We start from the raw sequence: 16,888 nt of genomic DNA on the forward strand, positions 1-16,888 counted from the left end.
AGTCTACATGCCATGTGTTTGAGGAAGAGTTACACCCGGCTGCTGCTCCTGGAAAAACAAGTTTTGCCCCCACTAGAGTAGATTGTCACCTTCTGACTTTCCTCCTATGGGATGCAGTTCATGAAAGCAGAGTCTGATTCTGAGTTGTTATTTTTTTCCTTCTAGTTTAGAAGTGGGATAGGAAGGAGGCATTTCTTGGTATACCATAAAGTCCAGCCTTCAGGACACAAGGGTGGTTCTGTCTGTGTGGGGCCAAGTCTGAGGTGGGGAGGCAGAGAGGGAGCAGAAGGTAGACACAGCTGGGCTGAGCCAGCTGGGGTGGGGTGTAAGTTTTAAAGTCATGAATATCTCCATCTCAGCACGATCCAAGAATGAGAGTTACTTTCCAATGCCAAAGGGGCCATTCCCTAGATTTACACTAACTTGTTATTTTGAAAAATTTTTCAAAGTAATTTTCTTTACTTGCTTTTAGGCACTATCATTCATTATTATGCCTGTATGTTTTCACCAACACTTCCTGATTATCTCTGAGGTATAGAGTATTTGTATCTCTCTCAGAAATTCCTAACGTGAAAGTTTAGTTCCCTGCCCCAATTAGTGACAGAGCTCAGTCCCTACCTGTCCATTCAGGCCAGCAGCTCTTCTAGGCAGAATAATTTAGGGATATTGACTTTGGCCTGGGGTGGGGGCAGGAATTTCATCCATATCAGTGTCTGGTATAGTCTGGATGTGAACTGTTAAGAAATACCTTTGGGTATTTCTGTCCCTCTGTGGTATACCTGGGCCATCTCCATCCTGCTGTTGGGCTGCTTCTTCCTAACCCTGTCAGAGTGCCCCTTCTGTGGAAGCCATAATCTGTCCCACCCCAGGTCACTGAAGTTCATTCAATGTGGAAATTAAATTACTGATGACTGTCCAGGGATCAAATGAGGGAGGTGGCAAAGAGCTGATACCTAATAATCCTGCAGACATGACAGAAAGTGCTGGCAGACCCAGTGACTTAGGCAGTGTTGCAGGGGCCGAAGAACAGAAGGTGCTGGCTGTGCAAACTGCTCATATTTTACTGGGCAGACAAGGCCCTATATGGATCCTTCCCAGAAGCCTTCTGCCAGAGCCTGCTTATGTTCCAACACTTTTGCCCCAACTCTTAGTCCAGGGGCAGCAATGATTAGTGATATCTAGAGGGATGGGTAGGCTCTCCTGGGACCTCACAGCAATCCCTGTAGTTTCTGGAACAATGTACTGCTGTGAATAGGTGCAGGGACTTCACCCCCATCACTGAGGAAGACATGGCTCAGCTGCATCAATTACCTAACGCTTTACTTTTCAAGCAGTGCTGCTGCTTTCCCTTGCCAGGCCGGGAATGCTTCCTCCTCCTCAGGCCTTGCCTCACCACAAAAGGAAAGATAGCATGCTTGGCTGGCTCACAGGTGTGCTTCAGAAAGGAGGATGCACACCTTTTCCAAAAGGTAGCTTTACCCATCAAGTATTCTCGAACAGCAGCGTTTATAGCTCCAACTAGTAAAAACTCAGTTCTGTGTGAAGAGGAGATGTGATCTGATACCTACTGTTGTACTAAAAGTCATTTTTGAGTCCATTTGTATGGCTGCTGAGTGCCAAAAAAGGGGCACAGATTCTGCCCTTGGGGAGAATGCGTGCCAGCTGGTGCAGTTAGGATGAGGTCCAAACAGCAGGTTTAATCAGAGAGAGTCTCAAGGCAGGGGGAGAGTGTGCAATGGGAGGGAAATCCCCAGAGAGTTGATGAGGATGAGCAGGAGGGAGCAGGCAGAGAACCCAGCAAGCAGGGAGCAGCCTGCACTGGCTGAAGCCAAGGATTTGGTTGCTGAAGGCCAGGTTGGGGCCAGATTGTGGAGGGCTTTAAATGTCAAGCTAAGGAATTTATCAGGGGAATGAAATGATCAAACAGGTGTTTCAGGAAGATAAATTTGAAGAGAATGTGTAGGATGAATTGGAAAATCTGGAAGCATGGCAACAATTAGGAGGCTGTGAGATTAATTAGGCTGTTGCAGTAGTCCTGTGTGAGTTGATAAGTGTGTAAATGAGCAGAGTGGTGGCAGAAATGGAAGGGGACAGCTGCAAGAGACATTGTTAAGAAAGAATGGATGAGGTTTGCTGCCTGATTGGATTGGGGACCCAGGGAGCTCAAGGAATCAAAGATGACACCAGAGTTTTGAGGATGGGCAACTGGTAGTACAAAGAACAGAGAAAGGGATGATAGAAGAGGGAGCGAGTTTTGGCAGATGTGAATTCAGTTCCAGACGTAGACAGTCTACACAATCCCCAACTGGAAATGTCTGACAGGTAACAGGAAATGTAACACCAGAGCTCAGGAGAGATGCGGTGCCTGGTGATGATCTCAGGAATCAGGGAGAGAAATGATAAATGAAGCTGTGGAATGAATGAGATCGCTAAGGAAAAGCATATATAGTGAAACAGTACCAAAGACTGCCCTTTGAGCAATGTTCACATGTAAATGATTTATATTACAAGGCTAAGTTTAGAAAATGTCCCCTTCCATGTTACACGTTTTCACTATCAAAATATCAGTTTAAAGTATGCATGAGCTTGAGAAAGCAAAGCAACATAGTATTGTTATGTCTCAGGAGGAATTGAATTATAAATGAAGTATGCTCAAGAACAAATGTGGTTTAAGTAAAGGCTGGTACTGACAGAGGAAGAAAAGATAAATGACATAGTGCACATAATCTAAATTAGTGGATCTGACCTCACAAGGATTCAAGCAATTAAAAAAACTTGTGACATATATCCTAGAAATAACATTTACTTAGAGATATTAGTAGATACTGATTCATTTTAACACAAGGACCAAAACATTTGCTATCTTTGGGGCTGGGGTTATAGTTCAGGAAGAGAGTGTGTGTTTAGCATGCATGAGGCTCTGGATTCAATCCTCAGTAGCAGCAGCAGCAGTAGCAACAACAATACCACCCACCCACCCAAAAAGAGGAAGGAAACAAGACAAATACAAACTGGCTAAAACATTTGCAAAGAAAAGTTAATATAAGAAAGCTATACCTACAGTCTAGCCACATTGCAGACAAAATACCTTTTTTTTTTTTTTTTTTAAAAACATAGTCTTATGTATTATTAAAAATTTTCTTTGGACTGCTTTTAATAAAGTATACACAACAGCACCGTAGATTAACAGCATAGCAGTTGCTATTCCATGACATCCGGATAACTTTTGAAAACATATTTAAATTTTAACATGTTCTTATATTTAACATAATTAAATATTATTTTCCTTTAAAATGTTATACTAAATATACTGATCATATTGAAAACAGTTAAAAGTTCCTTTCTATTTGAGATCAACTTTTAAAAACAGAAACAGCTTTTTTGAAAAACAATTTACAAATTATACAAAAGGGTACGCATATATAATACTTTAGAAGATATTGGTTTAAGCCACTTTCAGGTTTGCAGAAAGGTCATGGAAGCAGCAGTCTCTAATAAAATGTCAATCAAGAAAAGCATATGCCACTGCTGGCAATGTCATATACACGCAGAAAATAAAGATGGAGAGTCAAGCAAAACTTAAAACTCGGTATCTTCTCATTCTAGATATTCTAAAATATTGTATCTAAATACTTTAAATGAATAGGATATCACTATAATCTTAAAGAACAGAACTAACAGCAAAATACTGTTAAAAACAGTGAAACTGAGTTGCTAAAACCAAAGCAGTCAACAGTTTTCTTAATGTCTCAAACTCTTAACTAAAATCCAAATAGTTAGTTCTACCAACTAAATTTAATCTTAGTGCTGACATTTTAAAATGCCAACACTGTCAAGCCTCTTTTAATAATATTTTGAAAACACACATGGATTAATTAAAACATAACTTAGAAACTAATTTCATTTCTTTGAATACGAGCTTTAGACTGATTTGCAGAACACTGGGAAAACAGATAAAACAAACTACATTAGCAATTTTCTTTTTTAAGTACTTATACTACCAAATAACATAACTAAAAAACATGTTTGTGGTGGAAGAATGAGGTAGATCATTCTTATTACAAAGAAAAAGGGTTCTTAAATTTATTTAATTAAAGGAACTGCTCTACTTTGTGTCAACAAAAATCCAAAGGGTTACAGTTTTATAGTCAATTCAAATTTCTGAAATGCAACATAAAATCGAAGATAATGTTTTTAAAGTAGAAGATATAGAGTATATTTTCACAAGAAAGTTTCACAATACCTATTTTTTTTGGTTAAATCTAAGGAATCTATAACGTACACACATATGTATCTTATTTCAGGAGAGGGAGTGACTCAAAGATGCTTAGATTCAGCTTGGTTCAATAAAATAAAAGTCCAAATGTTTGGAATTAAATAACCAACTACTCGCCAAAAATCCATAAGATATTCACACCAGATAGACCAAGATTAACTCTCCTATAAAGAGAAAAAACAAAACAAGTTTTAGCAGAACTGCTTACCAAGCATTTAAGGTCTTTAACTAACAACAAAAACAAGAATCCTTATAAGGAATATATGTTTAATTGATGACATTTAATGCTACTTGGCAATGAACCATGTCACACATGGCTTATCAGGTAAATTCTAGTAACAGTAATTACTTTCTTAACTGTGCTTAAAACCCAAGTTTACAATAAATAGATTTATGGAGCGTTGCAAATTAATTTTTCAGTGGACTTTGAGAACTATTATACCAGATAATAAAGAGAGCTAACAGAATAACTTCAGTAAATAAGATTAAAGAGTCAATTAAATTTTAAAAAGTGGAGTCTATAGAGATGAAGCCTCTTAGAGACTTTTATTTGCTTGACTTGAATTAGGAATTTACTAATTATTAGGGAGAAATGCTTTGGTAAGTTTGCATGTTTATTATTAATAGACTTTAAAAATTTTTTTTTTTAGATATTGATGAACCTTTATTTTATCCATTTATTTATATGTGGTGCTGAGAATTGAACCCATTGCCTCACACATGCTAGGCAAGCACTCCACCACTGAGCCACAACGCCAGCTCCTATTAATTGATCTTAAACTAAACCATATTTCATATAATACAAATACAAATCTACGATAGAGAGTGATATAAATATATTGGAAGTACAAGGGGAATAGAAAATAGAAGGACTACAAAAGAGATAAATCACTCATCTAACAAAACAAGAAATCAACAGAGAATGTCTAAAAGTGAAGACTGAAGAAAGTGCTGTATACCTTTATTGTTTGGAACTATGAGAGTCATGAACTTTTAGCACTATATGACTTTAGAAATTATGAGAATGTATTAAGTGATAAAAATTAAAAACATAGCTATATTACCAAAAATACCTTTCAAGCTGGGCATAGTGGTGCAAACCTGTAATCCAAACTACAGGAGACTGAGGTAGAAGGATTGTAACTCAGTAAGACTCTGTCCCAAAATACAAATTAAAAGTGGAGATGTAGCTCAGTGGTAGAGCAACACTGAGTTCAAGCCCAAAAAGTAAATAAATACAAAATCAAAATTAAAAATTGGCTTAGAAATGTAGCTCAGTGTTAAAGCACTCCTGGGTTCAATCCCTGGTCTCCCCAGCCCTACTTCACTGCCCACCGACTCCTGGCCAAAAAAAAAAGGGAGGATTGAGGATGTAGTTTACTAGCAGAACATCCCTGGCCTCAATCTCCACTACAGCAAAACAAAACAAAACAATGCTTCAAAATAGGTAATTTGTCAAATGTGATGCCCTATTTTTTCATAACCTGATAATGCAAACAATTAAATTTCATTTGCTAGGAAGAAATATTCTAATTTAGACTTGATTGTTTATGAAGTTAAGCATCTTTTGGTAGTTATTAGGCATGTGCACAATACTTTTCTGCAAAAAAAGTCTTTGATATTGTTGCTATTTTTCTATATTTTAATTTTCTACTTAATTATATGCATTCTTTATATGTGATGGATATTAACTTGGGTTTGCTGTATGTAATGCAGTATGTAATGCCTTGTCTCAGGTTGTCATTTATCACTAAATTTTATTTATGATGTCTTTTGCTAAACAGAACATTTAAGTTACTGTGCAATTTTTTCTCCCTCTTTTGGAAGTAAAACATTTATCTATTTCCAGGAACTGCACAAATATCTGGCACTGAACTGATAATATATTTGGATTATCTGAAGCTTTAAGATCATGATTCCAAATAGACTTTATTTGAGCTATTCAACTGCCTTTAAGTTATAGGATGGTAGTTTTTAACTACTCAAATGATTTAGAAATAATAAAAGATATGTCAAGCACATTAAAAAGTTTTTTTTTTAAATGTTTATTTTTTTAGGTATAGATGGATACAACACAATACCTTTTATTTTTATGTGGTGCTGAGGATGGAACCTGGGCCCCTCCTGTGCTAGGCAAGTGTTCTACTGCTGAGCTACAATCCCAGCCCATAAAAAGGTTTTTAATTTCAAAGTTTTCCCCCCTTTGTTAAAAATAAATAAACAAACAAACAAACAAATTAAAACAAACAGCTAGGCATGGTAGCATATGCCTGTAATCCCAGCAGCTGGAAAAGCTGAGGCAGGAGTATGGTGAGTTCAAAGCTAGCCTTGGCAACTCACCAAGATCCTGTCTCAAAATAATATAAAAAGGGCTGAGGATATGGCTCAGTGGTTAAGTGCCCTATAATCCCTGGTACCCTCCCAAAATAATAATAATAATAATAATAATAATAATAATAAAAAGAATGAAGAAGGTTTGGGTTGTGGCTCAGGGGTACAGTGCTCGCCTAGCATGTGTGAGGCACTGGGTTCGATCCTCAGCACCAGATAAAAATAAATAAATAAAATTATTGTATCCATCTACAACTAAAAAGAATAAAGAAGAATGAAGAGCTGTGTTAGTTTACATGCCCTGCAAAAGTTATTTTCCTGTCTTATACTAAAAATATGTATTTACTTTTATTTTATTGGTTCATTTTTATGTGGTGTTGAAGATCGAAAGTGCCTCACACATGCCAGGCGAGTGCTCTACCACTGGGCCACAACCCCAGTCCTCATATCTGTCTTAAATCTTTTGCATCTAATATATTTAAGGACAGGAGCTTTGCTTCTCTACAGTATTGTTGTTCAACAGAAATGCAATATGATGTAAGCCTCAAATGCAGGCCATAAATAATTTGAAATTCTTGGGCTGGGGATGTGGCTCAAGTGGTAGCACGCTCGCCTGGCATGTGTGCGGCCTGGGTTCGATCCTCAGCACCACACACAACAAAGATGTTGTGTCTGCCGAAAACTAAAAAATAAATATTAAAAAATTTTAAAAAAATTGAAATTCTCTAGTAGAAACCTAAGTAAAAAGAAATTATCATTACCATGGTAGTAGGAATTGAACCCAGGCCTCGTGCATGCTACGGAAGGGCTCTACCACTGAGCTGTATCCCCAGCCCTTTTTACTTTGAGTTTGGGTACTGCTAAGTTGTCCAGGATGGCCCCAAACTTTGATCCTTTTGCCTCAGCCTCCGAACTAGAATTACAGGCATGTACCTCTGTACCTGGCATAATTTTAAGAGTATATTTTATTTAACTCAATACATCCAAAGTTGTATTTCATATAACTACTATACAAAATTACTAAGATGATACTCTCTTTGGTAGTCTTTGAAATCTGGTATACATTTTACACTAGCATCTCAATTTATACCAGCTATGTTCCAAGTGCTCAATGCAGTTTAGTTCTGGAACATGAGTAACCTCTAAATTATGAACAGGATGCTTAAACAAAATCTTTTTAAACAAAGGCATGCCTATCAGAAGCAGAGCTGGCCAGATACCTTTTGGTTGAAGCCCTTCCCTTTACATTTCATCTGCCTTCGATGGCAGAACTAGGCTCAGAATCCAGGTCTTCAGGCTTAATCTTTCGATTCCCAGATCAGCAGGGGTCAACTTATTTCAAATATTGTTTGATATACTAAAATTCTGAATCATTAAAATGCCAATACCACAGTGTAATACTATGTGAGCTCCATTACCAAGCTAAAAACTTTAATGCAGTGGCGGGGAGCCGCGGCACATGCTTATAATCCCAATGGCTTGTGAGGCTGAGTCAGGAGGTTCACAAGTTCAAAGCCAGCTTCAGCAAAAGTAATACACTAAGGAACTCAGTGAGACCCTGACTCTAAATAAAATACCAAACAGGGCTGGGGATGTGGCTCACTGGTTGAGTGTCCCTGAATTCAATCCCCAGTACCCTCCCAAAAAACCCCCCAAAACTTCAATGGACTAGTTTGTCTATCCCAGTTAACAATACTTTGGAGTGGGTACCAACTTAGTTCTCTGCAAGTACAAACATTTTACGGAATACTCTGTGTCTGAGAGGAAATAGCTTGGAAATAATGGACTCCCAAGTTTTTTTTTCCCCCTAGTTTTCAAGTAGCAAAAGCCTGATTCCAACTCCTATCCCCTGTACTGGGGAGAATCCCTGGGGTGCCTTACCACAGAACTACATCCCTCAGCCCTTTAAATTTTTATTTTTTAATTTTTAAAATTCCAAGACCCACTTTGGCCTTGAAACTGTGAGCCTCCTGCCTCCGTCTCCTTAATAGTCACTGTGCTGGCTATAAGCCCAATTTTTATCTATCTCAGAGGTATTCCTCCAGGAGACACAAGTGTAAAGCCAATGATGTGGTCCAGTTGCCTTTCACCAATTAACAAATGGAGGTTCTGAGGAGTTAATGGACTTGCCCAAGATGGGATAGTTTGTGAATGACAGGGCTGAGCTAGTAACAAAAACTGCACTGAAGGTTCAGTTCACTAATCAGGTGATGTTGACGCCTACAGAATCTTAATATAAGAAGAAAAACAGTAAATAAATTAAGTACTTATGTTTAAATACCTACCCAAGCATTCCTGACTCTTTGGTCTTTATGATGTAGAGGAACATTAACAAAGTATGAAACATATTATTTCTGCCCTAGAACCAAGACAAAAAAGAAAATTTAAATTAATCTAAAAAGATTGTCTGGCAGATAAATGCAGATCTTATCAATTCATATCCTACCATTCAGAATTCCACATAATTCAGATTTTCCTTCCTTCATTAAATAAAACGTCTACACTTTGTGTGAGGAAATGGGAATATCTGTGGCAAGTTAAGACAGAAAGGGTACATATAATTCAGGAGCTTTAATATCAAGTAGGAAAAACAGACAGAAAATGAAGAGATACAACAGAGTGTGAGGAAATATTATGAGGGTTGTATGATAGATACTATGGGAACACTAGAAGGCATCTACCCTAGACCAGCAAGGCAGAGACCTCCTTAAGGGAAAGATTTAAAAGCCGAGACCCAAAACATAAACAAAAAGTTGACATTTTGAGAGTTCCATGCATAGTAACAGCACTGAGAGAGGCCTGGAGAGTTACTCTGAAACGGGTGCCCCTGTATGCTACACACAAAAAGTGCTCTATGCCCTAAACTCATACATGAACAAGTGTGAGATTTTAAAAAGCTTTTAGTCATTCTTCAAAACACATTACATCATGCCTTAATATGCAAATAACAGGTTAAATATAAATTTATTTTATCTACAAGGGACTACTAGGCAATTTTGCTAGCTCTAAAAACAAACTATTATTTTGTAATTGTTGGTCTATAAAAATAGTAAATTTACATTTTCAACTTACAGATTAACTTTTTTTATTTACTTTTTATTTTTTAGTTGTAGTTGGACACAATACCTTTATTTCACTCATTTATTTTTTATGTGGTGCTGAGGATCGAACCCAGGGTCTCATGCGTGCAAGATGAGCGCTCTACCGCTGAGCCACAACCCCTGCCCCTACTTTTATCTACTTATCCTGATTTTGGTTGTTTTTACTCAAGAAACTGAAGATGTGTAATCACATCTTTTTTTTTTTTTTGTACTGAGGATTTAACCCACAGGTGTTTTAACATTGAGTCACATCCCAAGCTATTTTTTTTTTGAGACAGGGTTTCACTAAGTTGCTGTAGGTAGCCTCAAACTTGGATCCTCCTGATTCAGTCTCCCAAGTTGCTGGGATTACACATGTGCACCACCATGCTTGGCTAATGTTTTTTATAGCTATTAAGCAGTATTTCTATGGAATAGGAAATTATAATATAAAGTTAATTTTAAAAGCAGAACAATGATTTTTAACCCACAAAAAATACACAAAAAGATCAAAATGAAAATTTCTAAAAGGTAATACACTAAAATGTTAACTATAGCTGCCTCTGAATGAGTAGTTTTTCTTACTTTTATAGTCAAAAAGAAAAGAATAATATAAAGAAACACATTTCCCCTAACTTAAAACTCTTACTGGGGCTGGGGATGTGGCTCAAGCGGTAGCGTGCTTGCCTGGCATGCGCAGGGTGCTGGGTTCAATCTTCAGCACCACATAAAAATAAAGATGTTGTGTCTACTAAAAACTAAAAAATAAATATTAAAAAAATAATTTAAAAAAACTCTTACTATTCTCCAGATACTAATTTTAAAACATTATCAAAATAAGTCACCCATGACCTTCTGTAACAGTGACTTCTCTATATGTAGAAATACCTTTGGAAGATTGTAGACATGACGCTGGTAGATTAGCTCATAATGTGGAGGATTGATAGCACTCTGATAAATGCAAAAAACATTCTCATTTGTAACATCTGTAAAGAAAAATGTTACATTAAAAAACTAAACACCAGACATATTTCATGCGAAAATCTCAACACATTCTTTTAGGAGAGGTCTATACCTGGTTTATTTGGTGTCTGAACAAAGTGCTGAGAAGTAAATGTTTTTCCATCAGGGTACTTGGGATGTGGAGGTAATCTGGAATCAAGGTAGGTGCAAAATACATGCATGATGATCTGAAGATGAGAAAACAATTGTTCAAAGTTAACATGAAATCTAGTATGGATGTATCCCTTACAAAGTTTTCCCTCAAGAGAGAATTAGCAAAATTGCTTTGAAGAAGTTAGGCTTAAGATAAAATTTATAAAATGAAAAGATAAAAAAGTCATAATTCAGGTAGCATATCTACTCTTTAATAAAAGTATTATTTTCAATAAAGATAAGGATTTCACTAATAGAATCATTTCCTCTTTAATCGTACACTATGTTTAAGAAGGGAGGCTAGGCTTAGTTCAAATAATCCACTAAAAATTTAAAATAAAAAATGTATTTACCATCATTAAGTGTAAATTTTGATGTAAAGGTTTCCTTTTCAAATTAAAAAAACATGAAATATTCTAGCCTACAAAGGTACCATTATCTCATTAACTGTGTGTTAGGGAGTGGGGGTCATATAAGGTAGGGACAGTTTAAACACCAAACTTCTCTACCCTAAATATTAAAGTTTTTTTTTTTTAATATTTTTTTTAGCTGTAGGTGGACACATTACCTTTTTATTTTATTTATGTGGTGCTGAGGATCGAACCAAGGGCCTCACACATGCGAGACGAGTGCTCTACCGCTGACCCACAACCCTAGATCCTTTTTTTTTCATAAAACCAAAAGCATCCAGAAAACAAAACAAAATGAAATAAAGCCTCCCAGAAAAGCAGGATATTTCTTGTTTTTTTGTTCAGTGGATCATTCATACTCATTAACTCAGCAAAACCAAAATAAAATGCACATATATCCAATTCTCAACTTGAATATCAACATTTAAAACTTAATTTTCACATATAATTATTAGATAAAAAGAAAAGGAAAAAGGATTTTGATAAACTCTTTTAAGTGTAACAAAAATTTATATGCTCTTCAATCTGGAAAATTTGATGCTAGAAATCTTTCTTAAAGTGTTGATCCCAGGTAAGAAAGAAATAAGCACGATAATATTCCTTGCAACATTAAGATAGAAAAACAAAAATTCTTTCCCCACCACAAGTTTCCTATGACCAAAATAGAACAGTTAAATGACAGTGTGTAAAAACAAAAAAATTCTTACATATTGCAAAAAATGAAAAAAAAAATCAGGCTACATAATTTTATGTACAGGAATGATTACAGTATGATAAAAACATTAAAAAATAGGACCACCTAAGTACATGGGAAAAAAATGTACAAAGTATTAACCATTGGGTTGAGAAACTGGGCCTACCATAATTCATTAAGTTTCAAAATTCTTCTCTTTTTAAACATTTTTTTCAGTTGTTTATGGACTTTTATTTTATTCATTTATTTATATGTGGTGCTGAGAATCAAACCCAGTGCCTTATACATGCTAGGCAAGTGTTCTACCACTGAGCCACAACCCCAGCCCTCAAAATTCTTTTTTTTTTTTTAATATTTATTTTTTACTTTTAGGTGGACACAATATCTTTAATTTTTTTTTATGTGGTGCTGAGGATCGAACCCAGTGCCTCACGCATGCCACGCGAGTGCGCTACCACTTGAGCCACATCCCGAGCCCTCAAAATTCTTTTTAAGTACCTATTTTTACAATGAAAAAACAAAACTACCAGTCTAGTATCCAAAATATTAAACTGAAAAAAAAAATTCAATTAAGGTCTTACAGCAGAATCAGTGGGCAGATCTGTATCCCATTTTCGTCCTTTGAAGTCTCCACCTCTATTCCATCTAAACGAGCTCATACAGCCTCCCTGAGAAAGTTCTGTGTAAACAAAGACAACATTAAAAAAGTTAAAGAGTTCAATTCACAATAGCTAAACTGTGGAACCAACCTAGATGACCTTCAATAGATGAATGGATAGAGAAACTGTGGTATATATATACACAATGGAATATTCAGCCTTAAAGAAGAATGAAATTATGGCATTTGCAAATAAATGAATGGAATTGGAGAATACCATGCCAAGCGAAAATAATAAACCAATCCCCCCAAAACAAAGGCCAAATGTTTTCTATGGTAAGTGGACGGGGACAAGGGAAGAATGGAGGAACTCTGGATTGAGCAGAGGGGAGAGAAAGGAGAGGAGGGGAAAGATGGTGGAATGAGATCGACATTATTACTCTATGTATGGGTATGTTCACACAAATGGTGTGATTCTACATCATATACAACCAGAGAAATGAAAAGCTGTGCTCCATTTGTGTAAAAAAAAAAAAAAAAAAAAAGCTAGAGGATGGAGATATAGCTTAGAGGTATGGTGCTTCCCTAGCATGCCCAACACTTAAAACAAAAGATAAAATTAAAAAGCTAAAGATATGCCAAACAAAAAAGGCTAAAGGATTACAATAAGCACATCATCTTAAAAACCTGAACAAAACATCCAAAATAAACACAGAATATGAAAGATCAAATTAAACATCACTATGAAAAAATCTAAAATGTGGGATAAGAACCCTGGATTCCTCAAAAGTCATTGAACAACTGGGAAATCTAAATATGGACTTTAGATTAGATGGTATTATAGAACTGTTAGTTTTTAAAGTGTGATAACTATTATCATGACTACATAAAAGTTACATTCTTTTATCTATGTAGGTTTTGTGGTGCTGGGGAATGACCCAAGGGCCTTATACTGGAGAGGCAAGTGCTCTTATCACCAAGCTGCACCCACAGCCCTAAAAGCTTATTTTTAGCAAAATGCATGCTGAAAAAGTAAATGTAAAGATATCTGCAATGTTACTTCTAAATGGTACAGGAAAAAAAAATAAAAAGTATATGCACCAGAGAAAGACAATAAGACAATCAAAGGTGGCAAAATGTTTCTAAATGTTCAATCCTGGTGGTACAGTGTTCATCACATTCTTTTAAAATTCTTTGTATATTTGATATGTCATATTGTATATATACACATATATTTACCTTACATGTATATACATATGTGTGTGTCTGTATGAATATATTTACACATTGTTTTTGGATATACAAACACCCTACCATCTATGAGGCAATCTTGCCAAAATCTCTGAACCCAAGTTGACAGGAACCACAGAAAACGGAGAGAGGGTCATGTAAAATTATACCATGGATATGCTCAATAAAACCCAGACCAAGGGCAATTCTATAGGGCAAACAATCTAGTCTTTCAACAAATACACTGCAAGGGGCTTGAGGGGAGAATGAACAGGAACCCTAAAGCCTAAAAGAAATTTTATTTGGGGCTAGGGTTGTGGCTTAGCAGTAGAGCACTCACCTAGCACATGCATGGCCCTGAGTTTGATCCTCAGCACCATATCAAAATAAATAAAATAAAGGTATTGTGTCCAACCAACTACAACTAAAAAATAATATTACAAAAAAGAAATTTTATTTGAACTTATACAGACTGGACAGTTCATGAAATAAAGGAAATGTTAAAAATATTAGGTGTGATAACTATGTTGTACTAGGTGTAGCTGAGTGGTTTTTGGTTTTGTTTTTTAATTTTTATAATACTGGGGATTGAACCCAGGGGTACTTTACACTGAACTACACCCCCATCCCTTCTTATATTTTACTTTGAGATAGGATTTTGCTAATCAGTTGCTCAGGTTGGCCTTGAATTTATGATCCTTCTGCCTTAGCTTCTGGAGTAACTGGGATTAAGACTGTGTCACCATGCCTCCCTGAATGATGGTATTTTAAAGTCTTCATCTTTTAGAGATACATTAGGAAATATTTATAGGTAACTGGTAAGGATATATAGAATTTGCTTTAAAGGCAAAAAGTAGGTGGGGGGAATATGTATGGATGGGGTAAGGGTTGCCCAGAGATTTGTGGATGGTATTAAGGCAGGGTGATGTGTACAAAAGGGCTGTGCAGATTATTCTTCCTAGATTTGTATGACTGAAATTCTTCATATGTGAAAAAGTTCTTACAAAGTCATGAAAAATGCTTATTCCTGAACCCCAAATTCAAATGCAAGGCAAAGGGAAAACACTGCAACATTTTCAAATTAAGATTTATGATAGGGCTGGGATGTGGCTCAAGCGGTAGCATGCTCGCCTGGCATGCGTGTGGCCCGGGTACGATCCTTAGCACCACATTACAAATAAAGATGTTGTATCTGCCGAGAACTAAAAAAAAATAAAAATTAAAAAAAAAAAGATTTATGATAAATATGAATAATAAAATACTATTTTTAATACTTATTTTAGGGATGAGAACATTTTACAAAGTTTATCCAAATTACAAAGAATTCATAAGAATACAACAGAAACATAAGGTAGCAAATATTAAATAGGAATGATAAAAATTAAGAAAGATAAAGGTTAGCTTGTTGATATTATATAAATAATGTTGTAATGGCACCCATTCTTGATATCTAAGAGTAGAAAATAAGTGAAATATTAACTTGACCCCATTTGGCTCATATTTAAGGTTCCTATTCAAAATAAAATTATTATTAACACATTCAAGGCTTTTATTTTGACAATTCTTAGCACATAAGATAAAGGATCCAAGAGTTTTTCAGGCATAAGCCTTCATTTAGCCTTAATTAAATATATATTCAAAACATAAGATCATGGTTGCACTTAATTTTTTCTAAAAAATGTTTCTCTTTATTTTTCTTCATTTATAAAATCCCAATGTCATGAAGAAGCTCTCATTTTTCCCCATTCAAGTTAATAGTTACCTTTGATTCTCTCAAACAAATATTCCTGATTTGGTGTTAGGTCTAGATACTGCACAATTGTATTCAGAGTTGGAATGAGAGGGGCTTTGACCAGGGCAGCCTGTTTCAAGCTGGTGATACTGGCCTCTGTTAAAAACAAAATACAGAGAACACAGATTATTCTTCACGGGCTCTCAAAATGCTCTTCTTCATGTGTTCAAAACAGCTGATTCCTCACTACTTTCAGGTCTTCACACAAGTCAATAATGTCTTCTATGACATTCTATTGCAGGTTTTGACTGTCCTCTGTAAACAATAACAACAGTAATATCCTCCTGTATGGTTTTTCCTTTTTAGCACTAATCATTTTATTTTTATTGCCTGTCTTACCTAATAAAGAAAGTTTAAAGAGGGAAGGGATTTGGGCCGTTTTTTGTCAAATGTATTCCCAGTGCATATGAGTATCAATTACACAAGTACTCAAAAGATGTTGAAGGATAAATAAAAGCAATAATAATTTATCTTAATTTGTGTTATGCACTTTACCTACAATTTATCATTTCAGGCAAAAAGGCCTGGTTAAGGACCCCCCTGCCCCAGCAAAGAAGCAAACAAAATCCATTTTGACAAATCTATAAACAAGTAATATGTAGAAGATTTTCATGGTATATGTATAAATAGACACATGACAGCTTTCAAAATAAACTGCATTAGAAGTTGGTTGTTATGCCAGGATCAGCAGACTTTATGATAATCATTTCTCTTATATAATAAAAGACAACTAAGAAAAGAAATTAAAAAGTCAAAAAAATTCGAAAATGTCCAACCTTACTAGTAATACCTGATGTTGGGAAAAGGCATTCTTATATATATATATATATATATATATATATATATATATATATAAAACACATAAACTGGTATATGCTTTTTGAAAGGAATACTCATTTTGTTAAACAACTCTAAAGAAATTATCTTAAGGAAATGATTTTAAATGTACACCAAAATTTAGGTAAAAGGAAATTCACTACAGTATTACTAATAATAGTAAAACTCTCCTAAATTTTAGATAACAGAGATTTGCTAAATACAATAGATAACGTAAATAAGAAATACAGTCTAGGCATAAAAATAATGCTGGAGAATATTTAACAAAATGGAAAAATATGACAAAACAACATAATCTCTATTTAATTAAAAATATGTTCATATGTATTATACACACATATTTCTCAGTTTCTAAATATATACTTTTCACATTTCTTAAATTATAATACAAATTACAATTGTTATATACAGGTAATATAGTTCCTTCAAACATAATAATTGGTTGTGACATAAAAAAACATTTTTTTATTTTTTGTAGTTATAGA

The 16,888-nt window shown here is 35.3% G+C and overlaps 1 protein-coding gene across 3 annotated transcripts in view; it reads right to left on the reverse strand.

The window, feature by feature from the left end:
* Positions 1-2,787: 2,787 nt before the first annotated feature.
* Tmem209 (transmembrane protein 209) overlaps positions 2,788-16,888 on the reverse strand; it is a 33,771-nt gene continuing 19,670 nt past the window's right edge. For all 3 annotated transcript variants that reach the window (XM_005331107.5, XM_040291440.2, XM_040291438.2), the window contains 6 exons: positions 15,537-15,662; positions 12,528-12,625; positions 10,763-10,877; positions 10,576-10,673; positions 8,893-8,966; positions 2,788-4,440 (listed from right to left, as the gene is read on the reverse strand). In XM_005331107.5, coding sequence (XP_005331164.1) covers positions 4,386-4,440; positions 8,893-8,966; positions 10,576-10,673; positions 10,763-10,877; positions 12,528-12,625; positions 15,537-15,662 — 566 coding nt within the window. In that variant the 3' untranslated portion in view covers positions 2,788-4,385. The remainder of the gene's footprint in view (positions 4,441-8,892; positions 8,967-10,575; positions 10,674-10,762; positions 10,878-12,527; positions 12,626-15,536; positions 15,663-16,888) is intronic.

Source organism: Ictidomys tridecemlineatus, chromosome 2 (assembly GCF_052094955.1).
Source record: "Ictidomys tridecemlineatus isolate mIctTri1 chromosome 2, mIctTri1.hap1, whole genome shotgun sequence".
Classification (NCBI taxonomy): Eukaryota; Metazoa; Chordata; class Mammalia; order Rodentia; family Sciuridae; genus Ictidomys; species Ictidomys tridecemlineatus.